The sequence below is a fragment of the Rissa tridactyla genome, chromosome 5, assembly GCF_028500815.1.
Source record: "Rissa tridactyla isolate bRisTri1 chromosome 5, bRisTri1.patW.cur.20221130, whole genome shotgun sequence".
NCBI lineage: Eukaryota > Metazoa > Chordata > Aves > Charadriiformes > Laridae > Rissa > Rissa tridactyla.
The window spans coordinates 79,797,301-79,816,410 of record NC_071470.1 but is presented as its reverse complement, the minus strand read 5'-3'; the positions used below and the strand labels follow the sequence as shown (position 1 = coordinate 79,816,410).

The window sequence follows — 19,110 nt, the reverse complement described above, 5'->3', positions numbered from 1 at the left end:
AAGTCCATTATCCGACCAATAATGTGGGGAAAATAATGCCAGGATACTAATGGTACAGGGCTGATGAAGGCTTTTTCCCCCCCCCCCCTCCTTTTTTTTCTTTTTTTCTGTAAAACATTTTGTGCAAGATCCTGATACAGTATGATCTTGCCTAAGGGCCGCTGAAGTCATCAAGATCTTTAACAGCAGACAGACATACGAAATAGTACTGAAAAAGTAGATGGTGTGTCGTATTACTACTTTGGCTCTTTTCCAGCTTGGTGGCACTTCAGCATTCTAGAAGCCTTATGAACACAACAGGCACAGCTGTCAAGATCACTTTACAGCCACCATCAGATCGCAATCAAACCAGCAGCGGGGGGATATAAACGCATACCGCATAAATACAGCGCACCAGCCACAAGATTAGCTACTCCAACAAACCAATTCTTAGTTCCTATATAAAATACAACCAGCAGAGATCACTTGCAGAGCAGGATTTCCTGATGCTTTTCTTACCTGCAGGACTTCTGACTGCACAACGCCCTGGGAACAGGGCAATCATGCTGGTTCTCATGTGAAAAGCTCACAGCTGCGCATATGGTCCTGTGTTTTCTTGTGGTTTATTCCGCAGATTGCGGTCAATCTAGCATACTCTAAGGAAGCAGAGCCTCCCATGTGAATAGCTACCATTACACAGCCAAACCACAAAGAAATTTTGGGCTTTATTCTTAGAGGCATTTATTTCAGCGTAGGGTACTCAGTTTCTAAAGCCTGAACCTCATAACTTACACCTCAGAAACTGTAACAAACTATATTCATTTAAGATCAGTTATCCAAATTAAACCAGGAAATGGAATGGAGGACTTTGTTAGGATTTACATTCAATTTACACCCACATTTTCCATTTTTTGGAAACTAAATATTTATTTACTCATTACCGAGAATATTATTTAGCTGACATTGTAGTGATTCCCAGGTAATGTTTCTTCTTAGTTTTGCATCAGTGAAAAATAACGTTTAGAAAATGCCTCAAACCAGAATTTTTGCATCCTCTGAAAAACTGGGTCTTTCACATTAGGAAATCCCCGCAATTTTGATGACAACACAGCAAAGCTTATGAAATCCAAAATGCCACTTCATAATTAGACAAATTCCTAAAGCTACTTAGCTTTCATTTTGATGCCTAATCTTTGCCCAACTCTCACTTGCAAATGATGGTATAAATACATGTAATACTTAAAAACCACAAAAGATGCAAACCCTAATCTTTAAATTGATTACATGCCAGGCTAATGCTTAGAACTTTAGAAACTGTTTATAACCAGATATTTAAAACCAGACGCATCATCTTTTCAGAGGCATTCCTTAAAAGGACTGCAACTAATATTCATTTATGGTTGTATTTAGAAAATTGACATTTAACTTCTATTCTTTTAGCCTACATTGTATTGCGGATATCACATTTCTCAGAATCAGGTGATTACACAGTCTGCATTGCAACGCATAAATTGAAGACCTAATTGTAATACAGAAAAAGGCATTACTGTATTCACATTCAAGGATGTTAGGCAGGCATGATCAAACTTCTACGATTATTACCAACAATCATGATCATTTCACTGCTTATTTTGTCTTCCTCTCCCTTCTCTTCAGCCCTTTAACTTGAAAGGCTTATGCCTCAAGCAACCACATTAAATTTTGCTGTTTCACTACTGTTGTAAGACAGCAAAATAGTTTTTGGCTAAGTTGTGGCTGCGTTTCAATACGGAATGCAGTTTGCCCTGACTCAAAATGTTACTATACATCTTCCTCTAAGTCTCATTTGTTAAGCTAGTAACTCTTAGTTAAAATCCATATATTGCTAAAGCATTGCTATGGTACCAATACCCTCCATCCAAGGAATTTTCCAGGTCTTACCTCTGTTAACATGCTGCGCCTGAAATGATATATAATATCAAAGTCAGGACTGGGACTACTGCCATCCTCTAGAAGGGAGACCATATGTGTGCTGAGGAAGTGAAGTTTTTATTTCCTAATTCTGCTACGTGCACACGAAAAAGGAGAACAAAACACAGTAACTGCTCTCAAATAACAAAAACTACAGGGTGAAAGCATCTGAGGCTTGAAAAATAGACCTGCATATAAATTGCTGAAGGAGCTGACAGAAGCTTTTTTCCTTTGGACTTCCAATTAAATTATGGATGATTTAAAAAGGGCACAAAAATATTTAGGCTATTATTCTAAAGGATTTGACCAGAAACACGTTTAATTCCCTTTGGTGTTCTGAAAAAATAAGTTCTAGGGATTACATTTGTATAAGACAGGTAAATTTTATTTATGTTTCATTTGGACGTCAGATCAAAAACTCACCTAAAAGCTTGTCTAAAAGGTTGGTTTTGATGCGACCGACCTAATCCCATGTACCCTGTACTTACTGGATTGAGAACCACCGTGAAGAACAACTCTCCTCCTTGAATACTTTTGTCTAGTTCCTTTGGACCTCCAGGATACTCTTTGTAGAAAATTGTGTGGGTGAATAAGCCACAGGTTTGCCTAGGAAGCACCTGAGTTTATTTAAAAAAAAAAATAATAAAAAAATCAATAAAGATTCAAGAGAAGTTCACAAATCAAAAATGTTTATACCTTTAATGAGATAATAAATGCCAGATAGGTAACACCTAACTGATAATGTTCCTTTGTGATAATTGCTGGGTAGATTTGGCATCACAACTTTGCCAGAAGTCAATAATGATCTACTTGAATTAATACACTGGCAGATCAATAAATAGTGCTTACTGAAAGAAACACCATTTTTATTATCAGTGAAATCATAACATCCAAAAATTCATAACATTTTTTTTGAAACTGGAAACTGATCGCAATCAGTAGGTTACAATTCATCAACCTCCTCAAACTAATTTTGCCCATTAGACCTGATCCTAAAACCACGTATTTGAAGTCTGGTCACCAAAGATGATTCTAAAATTTTAAAATAATTTGAAAAATAATCTGAAATATTATCAGTCCGTATTGTATTAATCAGTTCCACTTTTTATTTGAACGATGGCTTTGTTGTAAATTTAAACTAGAATTTAAAAGTCAATTGTCTTTTTTTTGGCTTAGGCATCACCAGCAATAATAATTCTACAATGACATATGATAAATTTTGCTGATAAAGCTCACATTATAAGAAATACTTGTTTATCATCCAACTGCGCTAGCTTTGTAAGACCAGTTACAATAAAAAGTAGCATAAGCAAAAGTATTTTTAAAAACATGTAAATATCAAGTCTTTTGAACAGGAAGAATTAATGCAGTCAGGTTTTCCAGTAGAGCTTCAAAATATTTTCTATCAACTTCAGAAAATAGTTCACCGGAGAGTATTTCAATTATGTCTACTTTTTATGGAAAATCAACAGCTGAGTATTGATGCTCATGCATAATTCTTAAACTGTGATTGTCCTCCAACATTTTAGTCCAAATTAGAACATTTATTATATGGTATCTCAAACTATTAAAGCATACAAATGCCTTACTTGACATAGGCTGTGGTTTTGCAGGTACTCTTTATTTCTTGTAGTTTCATTTCTCAACATCTTTTTTTGTAGTGTAAAGGATATTGTGACCACAGATGATAAATTCTGTGTTGTCAGAAAATGTATGGAATTTGTACGTTTGCTATAAACTTGCATATGCTTTTTAAAAACCTTTGGATTGCACTGATGAAATATGAGAACAATTCTTCACAGAGGCAGGGAATGAAGCTGTGCTGGATGGGAAATGCTCTGGCACATCTTCTATAATGATTTTATTACTGAATGTATTCATCACTATAAGCCTGCAGATGTAAAATATTAATGCATTTTGCCCTGGAGAACTGAAAGCGTGAGACTCCCAAAACAGGTGGTTTTATATGACTGTTCTTGGAAATAGATTTTTGGCCCCAGTGTCCTTGTGTTAAATCTCATTACGTGTCTTCAAATGACATGTTTTTACAAAAATTTATGAAAGAGATTTTTGAAGATTCAGAGAGTCCGTCAGTCTTCCTCAAATGCTTCACGCCCCCTGAGCATACCCACAAACCCATTATTTTACAGGCAGCTATCGCTTTGAGGAGAACAAACTGTAGCTCAAATCTGTCCAGTGTCAATTTTTTTCCCGGATGTCTGGAATTCGTTTTAGTTTGCTTCATCCAAAAATAGATCGAAACTTTTAAAAATTATTATTTTGCTTAGAAAGGCAGTATCCGTGGCAACCCGAGGACAATACCAGAATTCTGTTACAAGCTAAGTGGCGATCTTGAGCTAAGGCACTTGACCCTCCAGAACTGCTTGTTGCAGCCAGAAGCATAACACGGTACACATAGTAGGATCTTTCCCATTCACCACTCTCCTAGGCGCTCCAAAGGAGAGTTACTCAAGAACATACCATCAAGTATTTTGGAAAGTTGTTTTGAAACACTTGTCAGATAATAATGACAATATGTGACTCAGAAATAGCCTACGCCCCAGTGACCAGATGGTATTAGCGTAACGCCTCCCATGTCAGTTGCGTATAACCCCCTTTGGCAAATGCTGCTGTCAGCGAACAACGCTGTGAATTGTGTAATACAGAAAAACCGCGTGATCTGGCTTGTGACTGCCTCACAGAGCAGTTCCACAGCCTGGAGGGGAGCGTGGTGAATGCGTGCCTGCCTTCCCTCCAGCCTTCTGAAGTGTTTGCCCTGCATCCAGACTGACGGCCTGGGCCCCGAGCCCAGCTGTGGGGCTAAGCCACAGCGCAAAGCACAGTTCACGTTTCTGTATGGCAGAGACAACCATGCACCGTTCAAATGGAAGAAAAAAAAAAAAAAATCTATGTACCAAGATCCAGATTCTCAGACGGTATTAACTGGCAAAACTCCCTTGCAGTTAATGGTACTATGCAAATTTAAAACCTGTTAGAAATCTAACCCATAATATTCTGTTGAAAAATGCGAAGTTGACTTTTTCGTTGAGATCTCTGAACTCGTATTAACAGTAGGACTAGAACAGTTAACAGTCTGTTAACTGTTAATAGCGGGGTGCCTGGAGGCCACCGTCATCAGCAGTAACATCATCAGCAACAGACTGATTTTAATTAACAAGATACTGTCAAATATATCCTGCTACTTATGCATAGCAATATGCGCTTCTCACAATGCGAACTTTCAGGATACTGTGCTTTTCCACTTAAAAATAAATTTATCATAAAATGGTAGGCTGGTTGCAATATGAACATCATAAATACAACTCACCATGATATTTTTGTGGATGAAGCCTCGTCTATACCTGGCAGGCTTCAGATGTGGGTATTCTTCTGTGCTGGTAACTCTGATATTCCAGACCTTTTTCCAGGCATCGTAAAGTTGAACATGTACTGGATAGACTCCAGAATGGTGTGGAGCCACTGCATAGCCCAAATCAGTTGGAATACCATGTTCCTAAAACATAACAGAGCAATGACTGCTTTCAAAAATTTAAGAAACACGATGTTTTGGCATTTCTCAAATTCTTTGTTTGTGAGAGATCAAGAACAGGTCTGAAATGCAAAAAATGGTGATATCAAAATAAGCCGATATGTAAGGGAGATGGAAGGCAGCATGGTGAAGATGAAACGCAGGATTTTAAAACAAAAGGCCTTTTTTTAATAAATATTTTTATGAGTATGTAGGGAAGAGTGATATAGACGGATTTTACATTGATTTCTTCAATCTACATTAAACAGAAAGCTGCACTCGTTCAAGATCTTGCACGGAATTTGCTCACAAACTAAGATTTTGGAGAGAATATTAGTAGCACATATTCAACACAACAGGTAGGTAGCACTTGGCAGTTACAATAACAAACGTGTGATTTCCACTACATGTCCCTACTTGTATCGTCAGCTGAATTTCACAGAGAGTCACTGCATTTCCCCTTTAGTCGACTCGAAACATAATACCATATTAAAAAAACAGCTTAAGCATTTCAGCGTCTTTTTAAAAAAGGAGAAAAGATAACCACTTGTAAAATTCTGAGGATAACAGGCAGATGTTGCAGACTAACCTCTTCTGTAATACATCATCTATTTTTGCAGACTCCTGCCATTTATCTTGTTTACATACTGACCTTGCTGGTATTACCTTCTCTTGACATTTGATATATTTTCTTTCCAGTTTCTGGTTGCCAACATACTCTAATAAATTTTGACACCTTTTCTCCTTACTTTCAAGTTACTTTTCAAAGGAACAGTATATATCAGATACTTCTTTGATAGCCTGATTAGCAGCACACACTGTCCATAAGATGATGTTGTGCTGCAACGATTTAGGAAAACTGCCTTTGCAGAACCTTTGAATTCTGTTCAAGAGTTTTTTATATTGTTTTTATTTGTACGGTCATCTTCGCCATATTTTCTAATAACACTTTGTGTGCAAAGGTAAGAGTTGTTTGATACTTGGGTCTCTTCCTTTGAATAAACAAGTTACTAAGGAATATGAAAAACTCTGTAAGTCTTATCTCAAAGAAAAAAATGAGTGTGTGACCTTAGTAAAATCATCTTTCTTCATCTTTTCTGGAGGAGGACTGGACTACTGCAGGAAACGGACTGGACTTAAAAAGCTTAAATACTCAGGATTGAATATTAGGCAAATCTGTTATAATTTAAATATGACAACTCTACTAACAGCTCAAAACAAAGCAAACTCACAAAAAGCAGGACTTGCTTCTGCTCCGAAAGAACGTAAGAAATAAGACCTTACGGATGTGAAGCCCGCAAGGGAAGAAAGCTATTTTTTCCTTACTATAGGGCTACTTCGAACGTAGTGTAATGGCATGTGTAACAGATAGGTGTGGTTTAATCACAGTTGAGAACCCTAATTTTAGTATACCTAAAACAGGTGGAATTATTACTTCCCTTTAGCATAATGGGGCGTAAGATTGTACCACGCTGATGCAGCTTTTGGAACTCTCATAAGGCTGTTCCGCTCCTGGGTAAGATCCAAACCCCCCGTCAGCCACCCCGCTGCACCCAAGGAGCAGGTCAGCTGCTGCTTTACAGCTGGGGGACACTATGTGTAATCTCCCAAAGCAGGAATGAGTAAGATCTGACCTATTGGTTTTACTGCGTGGGGAGATAAAGAATGGATGCGCCATCAGTTACACAGCTTTACACTATTTAATTCTATCGCAAATATTTCAGTTCCTCTTCATTTTATCTTTTCTACTTCCCTTAAGCATGCATAAACATCAGGAAGAAAAATCTTTACAGAACATGTAAGAAATTGCATTCTCTAATGTCCCATTTAATCTCCATTCAGCTATAAACAAATGTCTGATTTTTACGGGTTTTTTTCCTCAACTTTTACAAAATGCAGTAATAAATACGTAATTAAAATCTTTCATTCTAATTATGAGCCTATCATCTTCAATGTATCAGCATCTCCATTATTTCTTAGTGACTGTAAATCCCAAGTTGAGCATTTCACACACAAGATACAGATTCAGTTTGATATACATGAGGCATCACCAATTTCAGCCTCTTTCAAAGAAGCAGTACACTTATCTTTGTTATTAATTTAAACGTTTTAAGCAAATGAAACCTAATGAGTAGCTTCATGTCTATACGCAGCTTTGGACATAAAAAAAAGTAATATAAGGTATCTGTAAGTATTAAGAGCATTGGAAGTAGTGAAGAAAACAGAAACTGACGAAGTACCTAAAACAGGATCGAATATTAATTATTCTAGTAACATACTTTAATGGTTACATACTGTAGACTAATCCCAGAGGATGTCTTAGGTGGCACCAGAACTACAGAACTAATCTGATTTCCAGTGGAGCTTGGACAGTACACAGAATCATAGAAAAAAGAAAATGGGAATTTTGGACACAGGATTTTTAAATTTTCATGGTTCTAACTTCTACTGAAATGCTTTCTTCGAAGGAAACATGTTTTTACATTGGACCATTTCTTCAGACAAATAATACGTACTACGTATGACAGTTTGGTTTGGTTTTATTGTATGAAGTTAACTGTAGAGAAAAGGTATGTCTGTTCCTCTAGTATCCTCAGACCTAAAGATCTGGTTTTATTTTTTCTTCTGTTCTCACTGAAATATTTTTTTTTTCAGAGCTTTGCTGTGAATAAGTAATTAGTAAAGGTAATGCTTTTCAAAACAAGGTTTTATAAAGCTGATCCAAAGGGCATATGTAAGATATTATTAGGTATCACTGCAGAAAAGCACCTCTGAAAATGTGGCACACTCCATTAATCCTCACGTGCAGTGTTTTCATAAAGTCATTTGACGTGTTTTGATGGAGTATTTATTCTTTCAGGAAACTTTTTTTTTCTGATCTAAACAATGGGTTATTTGGACAAAATTTTATTGAGGAAAATACTGAAATAGAAGAATTTTTATCTATATTGACTTTCCAAGATGAGAACATATTAATTCTTTATTCTGAAATAATTTTTCCACTCAAAATTTTTCATCAAGTTATTAAAAAAATAAAAATCAAACTTCAGTTGAGAAGGAAATCCAAACTGTAGAGAAACAGAATTTTCATAGCACAAAACAGAGTCATTGCAAAAAGCACTTTTTCAAAACTTTCTTATTTTTTTTAATTCACTGAGATTAAAATAAATTCTACAAGGATTGATTTCCCAACAAAATAGGAATAATGGTTTCTGAATACCTAAATTCAATATAAAATGCAAAAATATAACTCACTAAGGCAAATTTTTTGTTGAGGATCATCTGCTCCACCAGTGACGACTCATTGTGGAAGAGGTGAGGCTGCATGTGACTCCACATATGGGGGAACCACCAAAACTCATCTACAGACCTCAACAACAGGTCATCGCCTTCATCTTCCTCCTCGGTGCCTAGGAAAAAAAAAAAAAAAATCTGAAGTAAAGTCTGTATTTTTATTGTATTCTTACAAATGTTTGAAAATATAAGAAAGAAATTAGCATAATAAAACATGACCATTTAAAGTACTGAGGATTTTAAATGTTTCCAAGTACATATTCATTTTCCTGAACTAATGTTTTCCAAGTAAAAGACTGAGGGCCCCATTTTCACAGCATCTTGAATGCACGGTACAACACTGTCCTCGCACGGATGTACTATATCAGTAACACCTGTAGCTAAGGGACAGAATCAGAGAAATTGTATACAAGACACTTTCATACAGTGTACAAATGAAAACGTTGACAACTCTTTTCTGGTATTCCTTATCCAAAGGAAATTCACTCCCCAGACTTGTTTTCCTTTCATTACTTATGACACGTGGAAGTATTTTTTTTTCAGCAGCCTTTTCAAAATGTTACGCACGATACAATTATTTTTCTCTTCCCTGCTAATTCCTACCTTTCTGATCACGGCCTAACTCAGGAGTTCCCAGAAATCTGCATTTTGAAGAGACTTAAAGGGTGGCCGGAGCTCACAGAGACGTTTCTCAGGCCCTAGGCCTGCCTTTTTCAGTCACTCTCCCGCCTGTTCTAAGGATGTGGGGAGGGGAACAGGCCCTGCCGCCATTTCTAACTGTGGCGCATATTAAGAGGAATTTCTCCGGCAGCAGCGTTCGTCCCCGCTGCCCTCCCACACCTCCCCTGCTGCAGCTACAGCTGTGAAGAAGCCAGTGGCGGGGCCTGTCCTCGGCCCTGAGCCGGCTGCCCGCTTTCAGGCCCGTAAATCCTGCCAGCCTGCGGCAGAAGCAGCCGCTACACACTGGGCCGGGCCCCTGCTCCCCCGGCTGCCGGCCGGGACCCCCAGCACCTCCAGGGGCCATTTGTGAAAGCCGAGGGTGAGGACAGGCGGCTCTGGGTGCTCGGGCCTGTGCCTCGGCTCTCTATAACCTACTCGAAGAGAGTGGTGGGATGGGAAACGTCAGGATATGGCGAGCTGGCAGACCAGGACACCCCTTCCCCCCCCAAGCCCAGACATTCATCCTAGTCCCGGTGCACGTTTAACGACAGAGTCCTGTCAAAGGCAGCCAAATTTAAATAACCCCTTAATGGGCTGCCGTATAAAGACTGTACGAGCCTAACTTTGACAGCCTGGGAGCGGTTCTGTACTGAGCGTCTGAGCTAGCTCAAACTGAATGAAATTGTAAAGAAACAGTACGAGATGTTTTTATTCCACCCCCAGGACTGATTTTGCCGTTATCCAATGACACATGTATAGCCCCTACAGACAGCTGTCATCCCAATCCTGAACCGCCTCTTGCAGGGTCTCCTCCTGGCCCCCTGACTGCCATTTCTGCGGGTCCCGGCCCGCAGGAGGAGGAACATTCCTCTTATTCAGGAAATTTAATAGCCTGACAGGACGCTTTCCTGAAGGGCTTAATCTTTTCTCTTAGAGACTACAGCTTGGCTCTCCAATTTCCATGTCATTGCTCTACTATTAGACTATTATGCAAAGAATGAGCACCACCTCCTTTTGTTTTCCGTTTTTTTAAAAGAGAAATGCTGCTGCAAAGAGGTGTTTACAGACTCTACCTATTTTTCCAGATATCTACCTATTATTTCCAGATAGACTACAGCTCAAATAGAAGATTAATCTGGTATAACAACTTTAGGAGAAAAATTTGATTCGGCAAATCACACAAATGTATGTCCCAAAGCAAGCTGGAAAAAAACACAATTTGATTTTTTAGTTATCCTATTATGAAGGAAACTCTTCATTCTACTCAGACCCTTAGTCTCTATCATTCCTACTTTCCTCATACTACAAAGAACACCATCAAAATGAAAGTGATATAAGTATTTAATTCTTACCTGTGTGATAAAATTTCCCTGAAAATCCCAGGTTGAAAGTAAAATTTGTAATCTGAGCTCTCAAAAGATTCTGAGTGTCAAGCAGGGCCTGGAAAAAAAACCAAACACCCCACCATATAAACATATCTGTAGAAAATGAAACCTGGCACAGAAATTTAATATAACAAGATAAATATTTTTACAGGCATATATCTTTTCAGGTGGTTTTGCTATTTAAAACCAGCTTTTTATATATGACAAAGAAGTAATAGATATTTTCATTACCATCTAAATATTAAAGACAGCATGCAAATACCATCGTTTTCCTCATAAAGATGACCAGCTATTAAATACTGTTTTACTCCCTGGATAATGAGATAGGAAAACAAAGGCGCGTGCCACAGAAAAGACCTTCCACTTATTACTCAGCAAACCTGGGACAGAGCCAGGAATGAAATCCAAATCTCTCGGGCCCTGACCACTGCTCCATTCACTGGGGTGAACAGCATCTATCACAGGTATGTTTCTCTAGATGAGGTCAAGTACATACACAGCAGTTTAGTCGTGTTTCAAAATTACCGGCAATGAAAAAAGCCATCCAGAAAAACAGAAAGAAGTGGAATAAATGAAGCCTATTCCACATCAAAGAACTTAATCCTAAATTCCCCCAAATTCTGACTCATTTCTCAGACAGTTAGCATACTGTCTGTCAGCACACATGTACTTGCACTAAATTAGTACAAACAAAAAAACAGCATACAGGAAGAAAGGGAAAGCTATTATTCATCAGATACAGCTTCACCCTTTGATTTCAATATGCTCTTCTTGATTTGTCCCTTCCAAGATTTACATATTACTTTCAGGATTTATCTCTCAAACTCTTAGCGCTCCGCTGTTGTTCGCTCTTTCAGTTTTCCAGGTTTAACAAAGACACCTAGCTTTCCCATGGAAAAAAAAACTTCACAAAGCAAGAACAAAACAGAAGAGCGAAAAGCCTCCTCTAAAATGAGACTTGGAGTGCACACTCCTCCAAACAGCCTGCCTTTAACTCAGCACTCGGTAGTTGGTAACTTAGGAACACGTTGGACTCTTCGGAGATTTGTGACCCTGTACACTGCACATTAGAAGTGTAGAGCCAGATACAGCGCGCGCACACACACTTGGAAAAAGGCACTCATGCACCACCTCTGAAAGAAAGGAAAATACTTAAACGTCAAAGGTCATCAAAGAGTTTTCCAAGTAAATTTACGTTATAGTACAATGATTTTAATAAAGTAACTCTAAGCACGTTATGAAAGGGGAACGTATTTAGAAGCACGGAAATATTAAGAGCACTGGAGACTTTCAAAATTTTAAAGGTCTAGGAAGCTCCCCACTCTTGAAATTCAATGACAATAAGATGCCCTGAAAACTATGAGCCAGTAATTTTAATTACAGTTTCTTTGGACATTTTCATTATCGGAGTAATTTGCCAACAATTATTTTTTTAAGCAGAACGCCAATGACAACAAAACGTTAGCACGGAAGTCAAGTCCAGCCTTAGATACAGGCATAGCAGAGTCAAGTTACAGTGCCTTAAAATATGATCCATTTTACAGATGGGTCACTTTACAGATATCTATCTTATCAGAGAAACTTCTGGGCATCCGAGCTCTTCTTCAGGTGTTTTCCAGGCCTCATCTATATTGGCCCTATATAAGTATGACCTCCATCGAGCCTCTTTCCCTACATCCCTACAACATTACAGTGACAAAGAGTGACAACAGCAGGGGCTCCCCTGCGCATCAACCTCACGAGAGGCCCAAGGCAGCAGGCCCAGCGGGGCTTCCATTCCCAGTAAGAGGTGGCCACACCCCCCAGCTGGTCCATCTGTCCCTGCTCACCTTTCCCAACACTCCCTTTTCCAGAGCTGAGCATATTCACCTGGCCCCACTGAGAGACAGCAGCGCTACCTGAAGCAGGAACACAGCCTGTCCTGGTTTGAGGTAAAACAGAACCAATGTTCTTTTCAGTAATTTTACTCGCCCAAGGTGGGGCTGGACCTGGATTTAGTGGCCAGCATAGCCCAAACCACAACACAGCCACTCTCCGTCCCTCTGCTATCCTGCATCCGAGGCCTCGGCGAGCTCACTAAGCTTGTAGCTCTGGCTGGCTCACGGAAGCTGGTGCTCGAGGGAGCTGGTCTGCAGCAATAGGAGGAGAGACAGTCATTTGTCCCTGTCCTGGGGGTTGCAAATTTGAGTTTTGCTGACAAAACATGAGCAGTTTCAATTCTGAGTCATCCGTAGTACTTGCCTTGTTCACCATGTCAGCGGACCAGAACACTATGCCTAAGCATACTCATTAAATATATACTAATCACAAAACTAGATCTGTGAAAGGACCATCACTTCTCTGCCTCCTATTTCTTAAGGTCCTCTCAGATTGGGAATTAACTTGCCTCTCCCACCGTCTTCCTCAGCAGTGTAGCTCCAGCGACAACAGTACAGGCAGTTTCAAAGAACAGAACTAGTAAGGTAAAGATCATCTTCTATCACTGGGAAGCCTGAAAAATGTTCTGCGAACAAGGGACTTTCTAAAGGAATGAGTAAAATGAAGCACAGAATAGAGATAATTGAAAACAAGCTCGAGACTTCTGAAGTGGAATATTAGGAGAAAAAAATCTTGCAACACTGTAACGAGGGCTTTTGCACAGGCTGAAAGTGCAAAGATCACCAAGGAGACTTCTTATTCTAATGAAAGGTAGCAAATCTGCAGAGGATTTATTATGAAAACCATCCTTGAGCTCTTGGGAACCTATTCAATGAAATAATTTTGTCTTTGCACGGTTAAAAATGTAGGAGGCAGATGATATGGCTATGCACTTCTTATGTTAAGAGTACATATTGTCAAATGAAAGAGATCCTGAGTACAGCTTGACAGCAAGGTGGCATGAATGGGCTGCACAGTTCTTTCCCTCCAAATTAAGTTAAGAACTGTGAGCATTTTTTGAGCTGAAGGTCTTATTCCCCTACCTTTCCAACACCTTCTCAGCTCCAGACTAGTCTCAGCATGATGGAAAAACAGAATGGGAAAAACAAAGCGCAGTTGGAAATGCCAGAGAAAGATGCCCTGGGAGGAGACCTTTGCTGCACCTCCCCGGCACGCTGCAGCTACAGGGCTGGCAGGGGAGTCGCAAACCCGGGCTTTCAAATCAGAGAGGGGGGGAAAGGCAGTAAAAAGCCCATGACACTTCTACGATGAAACACCACCGAGTTTACTTCTTCGCTGGGAATTAATTTTGCTTGTGTAGGGACTACCTTCTCGCCTCAATGACTGCCTGGTGGCTGCATTTTATTTAGGCCAGCAGTCACAGTAAGACACCCCAAATAACACGAAACTCTAAAGGAAATCTGAAGTTCACCTTCTACAGGACAAACTTTGAAAGGGACGCCGCTGGGGTTTTTCTGGCCACATTACTCTCACTAAAACCAACAGGAGATCTTCTGCTAAAGCCTTGCAGTGGTGTTCCAACAGGCATCAGCTCGTACCAGCGGCGTCGCTGCTCCACCTGCAGACGGAGGGCACAGACCCGCTGTGAACCACTTCTTGTACAGACAAGCCGAGATAACATTTGAGTTGTCGTGCCTATGATTATTTTCTGGGTGACTTGACATTTTACTCATCTTTCAGGTTCTAAAAACAAAACGTTACAACTCATGAAAAATATATAGCAGCAGATGGCAGGGCCTATTACTGTGAGCTTCTATCATAAAGACAGAAAAAGAGAAAAGTAGGGGGCGGAAAAGCCTGAAATTTCTTTTCTAAATGCTGTTTTATATGCTGAAAGTAAGCTGGTGATATTTTCTGTTTATTTTATGATTGGTTTATGAACAGTCCCTCTGGGTATGAGATGTTATATAAATAAAATATAATCTTCAGTACTGGTGTAAAAACTGTTTAGTAAAGCCTTCCTATGTTTATAAATAATTATTTAGTACTTATGTTATACTTCCACTGGTACTATAAGGAAAATAAATTGCCAGCTGCATAATCGCTTTCATGTACATAGCTACAATGGAGTACTTTCTTTTCAACTTTTCCTAAGCTCACATACTAGGTTTAGGAAATTCCCTGTGCCAGAAATCAAATGTGAGAAGTCAATATATGATGAAAGACCCCCTTCTTCACCAAGTCTAAAATAATCTCAGAAAAAAGGCCTTGTCACAATCAATAGACAAAAGTTATAACAGCAGCAAAACAACAGAGTTCTTTCAATCCTTGCATCTGAGAAGTTTATAGCATAACGAAAGGAATATAAGAAATCACCTATGTTGTAAATAAAGACAGATTCTCAGATGATTAATCAGCATAATTCCATTTAAGTTATTTCTATTTAATTTCTGAAAAAACATCTCAGCAAATGTACGCTGCTGTAATTGCCACTGGGATCTCAGCTGACTGAGAATTTAGGAGAAAACGGACTCCAAGATCACAAATGAACAGAAGGAACCATGAGAATTATTCTTTAATTGAAATATTCATGCAATGGAGACGTATGAAAATTCTTGCCTTTGTATAGATGGCCTCTTTCTTCCTTTACAACCATAATGTTTAGCTCTTTTTATCACTTTTCATTCAGAAATACCAACTCTGTTTACAGAGGAAACAATTTTATTTGATTTTTCTCATCTTACAGACAGGACAAACAGAGGCACAGACAGATGACATGGGCTGTCAAAAGCTCCTGCTCAAGTAAATCGGCAGTAAAGCCAAGGATAAAACTTACATCCCCAAACTTGCTTCCATTTCCACAGCCAGGAAACCATCCTGCCTCCTGCCCTCAAATATCTCTTCACATGATTTCACTTCATAATTTGGCACAGAGAAGTCACAAGTGTCAACCTATCTTTGGCAAACGGACAGCAGTAATTTCTTCGGCATCCACAAAAATAATCAAACCCAAACATCTTGGCTGATCAAACAAATAAATCAAGAACGCTTTGTTGAACTCTGACAGACCAAAGAGGAACTATGACTTCTTTCTGTAGTCATACCAACATATTTATGACTGTTTTCCTTCTCAAAAGCTGCCAAAGAACTTAGCCACTTGAAAAGCAGAATAGTTCAAAACGCTGTTAATTTACTTGTAATCACATGGATTTTGACTAAGTTGGCAAGCAGACAGACATCGCCTCACAATGCCGCAGCCTTAATATCCTAAGCTTCAAATCAGCACATGCTTTCATGTCAGTAACAAAGGCAAGAAAGGTCAGCTTGATAATTTTCCAAAAAGCCTATCTCCTTCCCCTTTTTTCAGGAAGCAGATCTCATCTCTCAACGCTTCCTTTACTATATCGTGTCTAACAATACTATCAAAGGAGCCATTAAATTAGGAATTACTTTGCTTTTGAGGAAAACTTCTAATACCATACTGGCTCTTTAATATAGGCAAGGACCTTCTGAAAAGGTGAAATAAATTAATAGAAAGTGTAATGTGAAAGCACACGAGTTAAGCACACGAAGTCCCTTTATGGGGCCTTTATTCTGCTCTTATGCAGAAGTAGCTTTAATTTTCTGTGCCAGATTTCCTCTTCAGTTTAATCCCTGCAAGAGAGGGAAGCAGCAGAACCAAAGCCATTTTAACTTCTGAGTGGAGTTCTTAATATAGGGGTTTAATGAGCTGTAACCGATGTGATGTCCTTTTAGTTTGCACTTTTTGTGACATCATTTTGCCTTTCCCCAGCACGTCCATGCTCTGAGAAGAGAGTCCTGCAACTGAAGCTGCCTGCACAGGTATAAGCACACCACCTGCCTCCCTCCGGCTTTCCCTTCTGCAGAACCTGGTCTTTTCGGAAGTTTCTATCCACGTTGTAAATCCCCTTGGTTGTAAGGGAAAAAAAAAAAAAAAGAAAAAAAGAGGGTTGTGGAGGAAATGGAAAAGAGAACTGAGGAACACAACATATACGTGACTGAAGTTTGCATTTATGATGCATATAAAAATTATGATTTTTAGAGTATTGTGCTTCTCTTCAGAGTTCAACAGTCGATATTTGAAATTTGCATTATCCCTAAACTTTAAAGGCACTAGTGAAGTGCCCACCACTAGAGGCAATACATGGCACAGAAGAGAGGCCAGGCTAACGAGCTGAGCCCAATTATCAGTCCCGGGTTCGTCCTGGCACTGCTGAGGTTGATGGCAGAAAAGGGAGGAGAGGGGACACGCTGCCTTGGGAAAGGAGTGATGAGGGGGAGAGAGCAGTGGGGATCCATAAGAAATGTAGCAGCAGTGTGGTAGGGGCCTGACAGCGAGAAGCACCGAGACCGTGATGGCTGACATTCAAGAAACTGTGGCAGTGATCGGGGATGGGAAGGCAGCGGGCAAGAATTTAGGGTGTTTGGAGGCAACGAGAGGCAGCATGACAAGAGGAAAGAGAAGACAGCCTCAATGAAGGTCCATCCCAAACGGCTGGGAATCATTATTTTACTAGACAGACAATTTTGCTTCTGACAAAAAATGTTTCCCTCGTGATAAATTATGTATTTTGGAAGATCATTAAAATTCAACGTCTATTCTTTCTGGATTTCCAGGATTAGCATTTTGACACCCATTACCATAAACATTTAATCTCTGCAGGAGAAAGAATAATTGCTTTGCGTATACTGGGTGTAGCTGAAAAAATACGCTGAATATCCTTCAGACAAAAAGAGAAGAATGCTTAAATTTCCTTTGTGCACTCTGTTAACAGAGCTGACACTACAGAGGGGGCCGGAGAAGAAACCGCAGAAAACCTTCAGCTTTTTCTGCAGTGTTTAGCAGGCAAAGACCGTAACTTATCAACAGACCCTAAACTGTGTAAGCGGGGAAAGGACACTACTCTACAGTTTGGTGGAAGCAAGGTGTCCAAGAGGACACAGTCCAGCAAAAATAGAAAGCCTGATGAAACAGTGATGGAAAAGCTAAACCGCTGACAACACCTGTGTTCCAGTTTCTGAAATATCAGATGCCACGTGAGCTGAAGACAACTGATCCTGCCGCTTTGTACAACAAAATTTAAATGGGGGGGAAATTGTTTATTAAGACACAGCAGCTTCAAGAAACAAATCATTCTTTCATTAAAAAACATGGATTTTGGTAAGTCTACCAAGTCCTTCAAAAGATGTAACAGTTCAAAAGTACCACGTGTCAGCGGGATGGCTATTTACAAAGGGCCAGGTAACGTGGTAGAATTTGGGTGCAAGGGTGCAAAAATCCCTTGGAGATGAAACAAAGGACCTGGTTTCAGTTACTTAAAAGTTATTTTAGTTTACTGACAGCTAGATTCTACCTGCAGCAATCGTGTTTTTAAATTATCAAACAGGGATGCCTTGGAGCCCGACTCTTTAAACACACAGGACAGGCAAAGCTCCCATTGATTGCTTGGGTTAATTTGGACTGTTTGCCACACCCATCCGCCTGCGTGTCTTACCTGACTTCCTATAATATTAAGGCCCATACCCGCCAGTTAAAGAAGGCGGTGTGAGTCTTCCCGATAAATTCAATAAGCGCCATTAACTGGGTAACCCAGCTTCTCTGCAAAGTGTCAATAAGACGAGATCTCAGGCGGGAGCCCAGCTACGTGCATCTTGGTCTTTCAGTGTCCAATATAAGAGACACTAGACCCCATTTACGAAAAATCCAGGCGCCACAGCTTTATTTTATGTGCACAGATGCTGTCATCAGGTATCTGCATTTGAGGTCCACTAAAGGGTACTGAAAATGTAAGTAGCCACTTTGGAAAACATCTCAAATGATTTCAATCAAAAATTTTTTTTGTCATCAGAACACACTGTTTTAATGTTACCGGGTCTTCATTTGGAGGTTTTTTTAATATCACATACCATAATGATCTTGATGATGGTCCAATTATGTATTTTCAATAGCCTGTCTAGGCTCTTTCACCTAGGTAAATAATTTGTACAACCAAGCGATTTAAGAAATATTTCTAACTTCCTTCACCAGCTTCTCGGACATTGAGACAGCAGCTAATGAGAATAAGCTAATTATGGCAAGGTGAGTTGAAGGTTTTAAATACTTGGTGCCAACACTATTTAATAAAGTAAAGAAATTAGGATGCTGTTTTCAGGACTCCATATGAAATTGTGTATTATTAGCTCTTAATTAAACTGTACTTTGATGAAGGAGGTTACTATTACTAAACAGCTAAATGAGCTCGTTATTCTGCAGTTAACAGAAACAAAATCCTGCATTTCTTTTCATTAAAGGTCAAAAAAACACCAGGCCTAATAATCACCCTACTGCTGCATGAGATATTTTTCCCTGGGTTTTGGTCAGGCAGGATTCAATACGAAACTTGTGGGTTCTTGCGTTTTTACCTAACGCTTCAT

At 39.4% G+C, this 19,110-nt stretch overlaps 1 protein-coding gene across 7 annotated transcripts in view; it reads right to left on the bottom strand.

The window, feature by feature from the left end:
- Positions 1 to 19,110, bottom strand: part of LOC128910454 (bifunctional heparan sulfate N-deacetylase/N-sulfotransferase 3) — a 112,784-nt gene that overhangs the window by 26,031 nt on the left and 67,643 nt on the right. For all 7 annotated transcript variants that reach the window (XM_054203668.1, XM_054203669.1, XM_054203671.1 and 4 more), the window contains 4 exons: positions 10,765 to 10,852; positions 8,714 to 8,868; positions 5,258 to 5,443; positions 2,418 to 2,546 (listed from right to left, as the gene is read on the bottom strand). In XM_054203668.1, the coding sequence (XP_054059643.1) occupies positions 2,418 to 2,546; positions 5,258 to 5,443; positions 8,714 to 8,868; positions 10,765 to 10,852 (558 nt within the window). The remainder of the gene's footprint in view (positions 1 to 2,417; positions 2,547 to 5,257; positions 5,444 to 8,713; positions 8,869 to 10,764; positions 10,853 to 19,110) is intronic.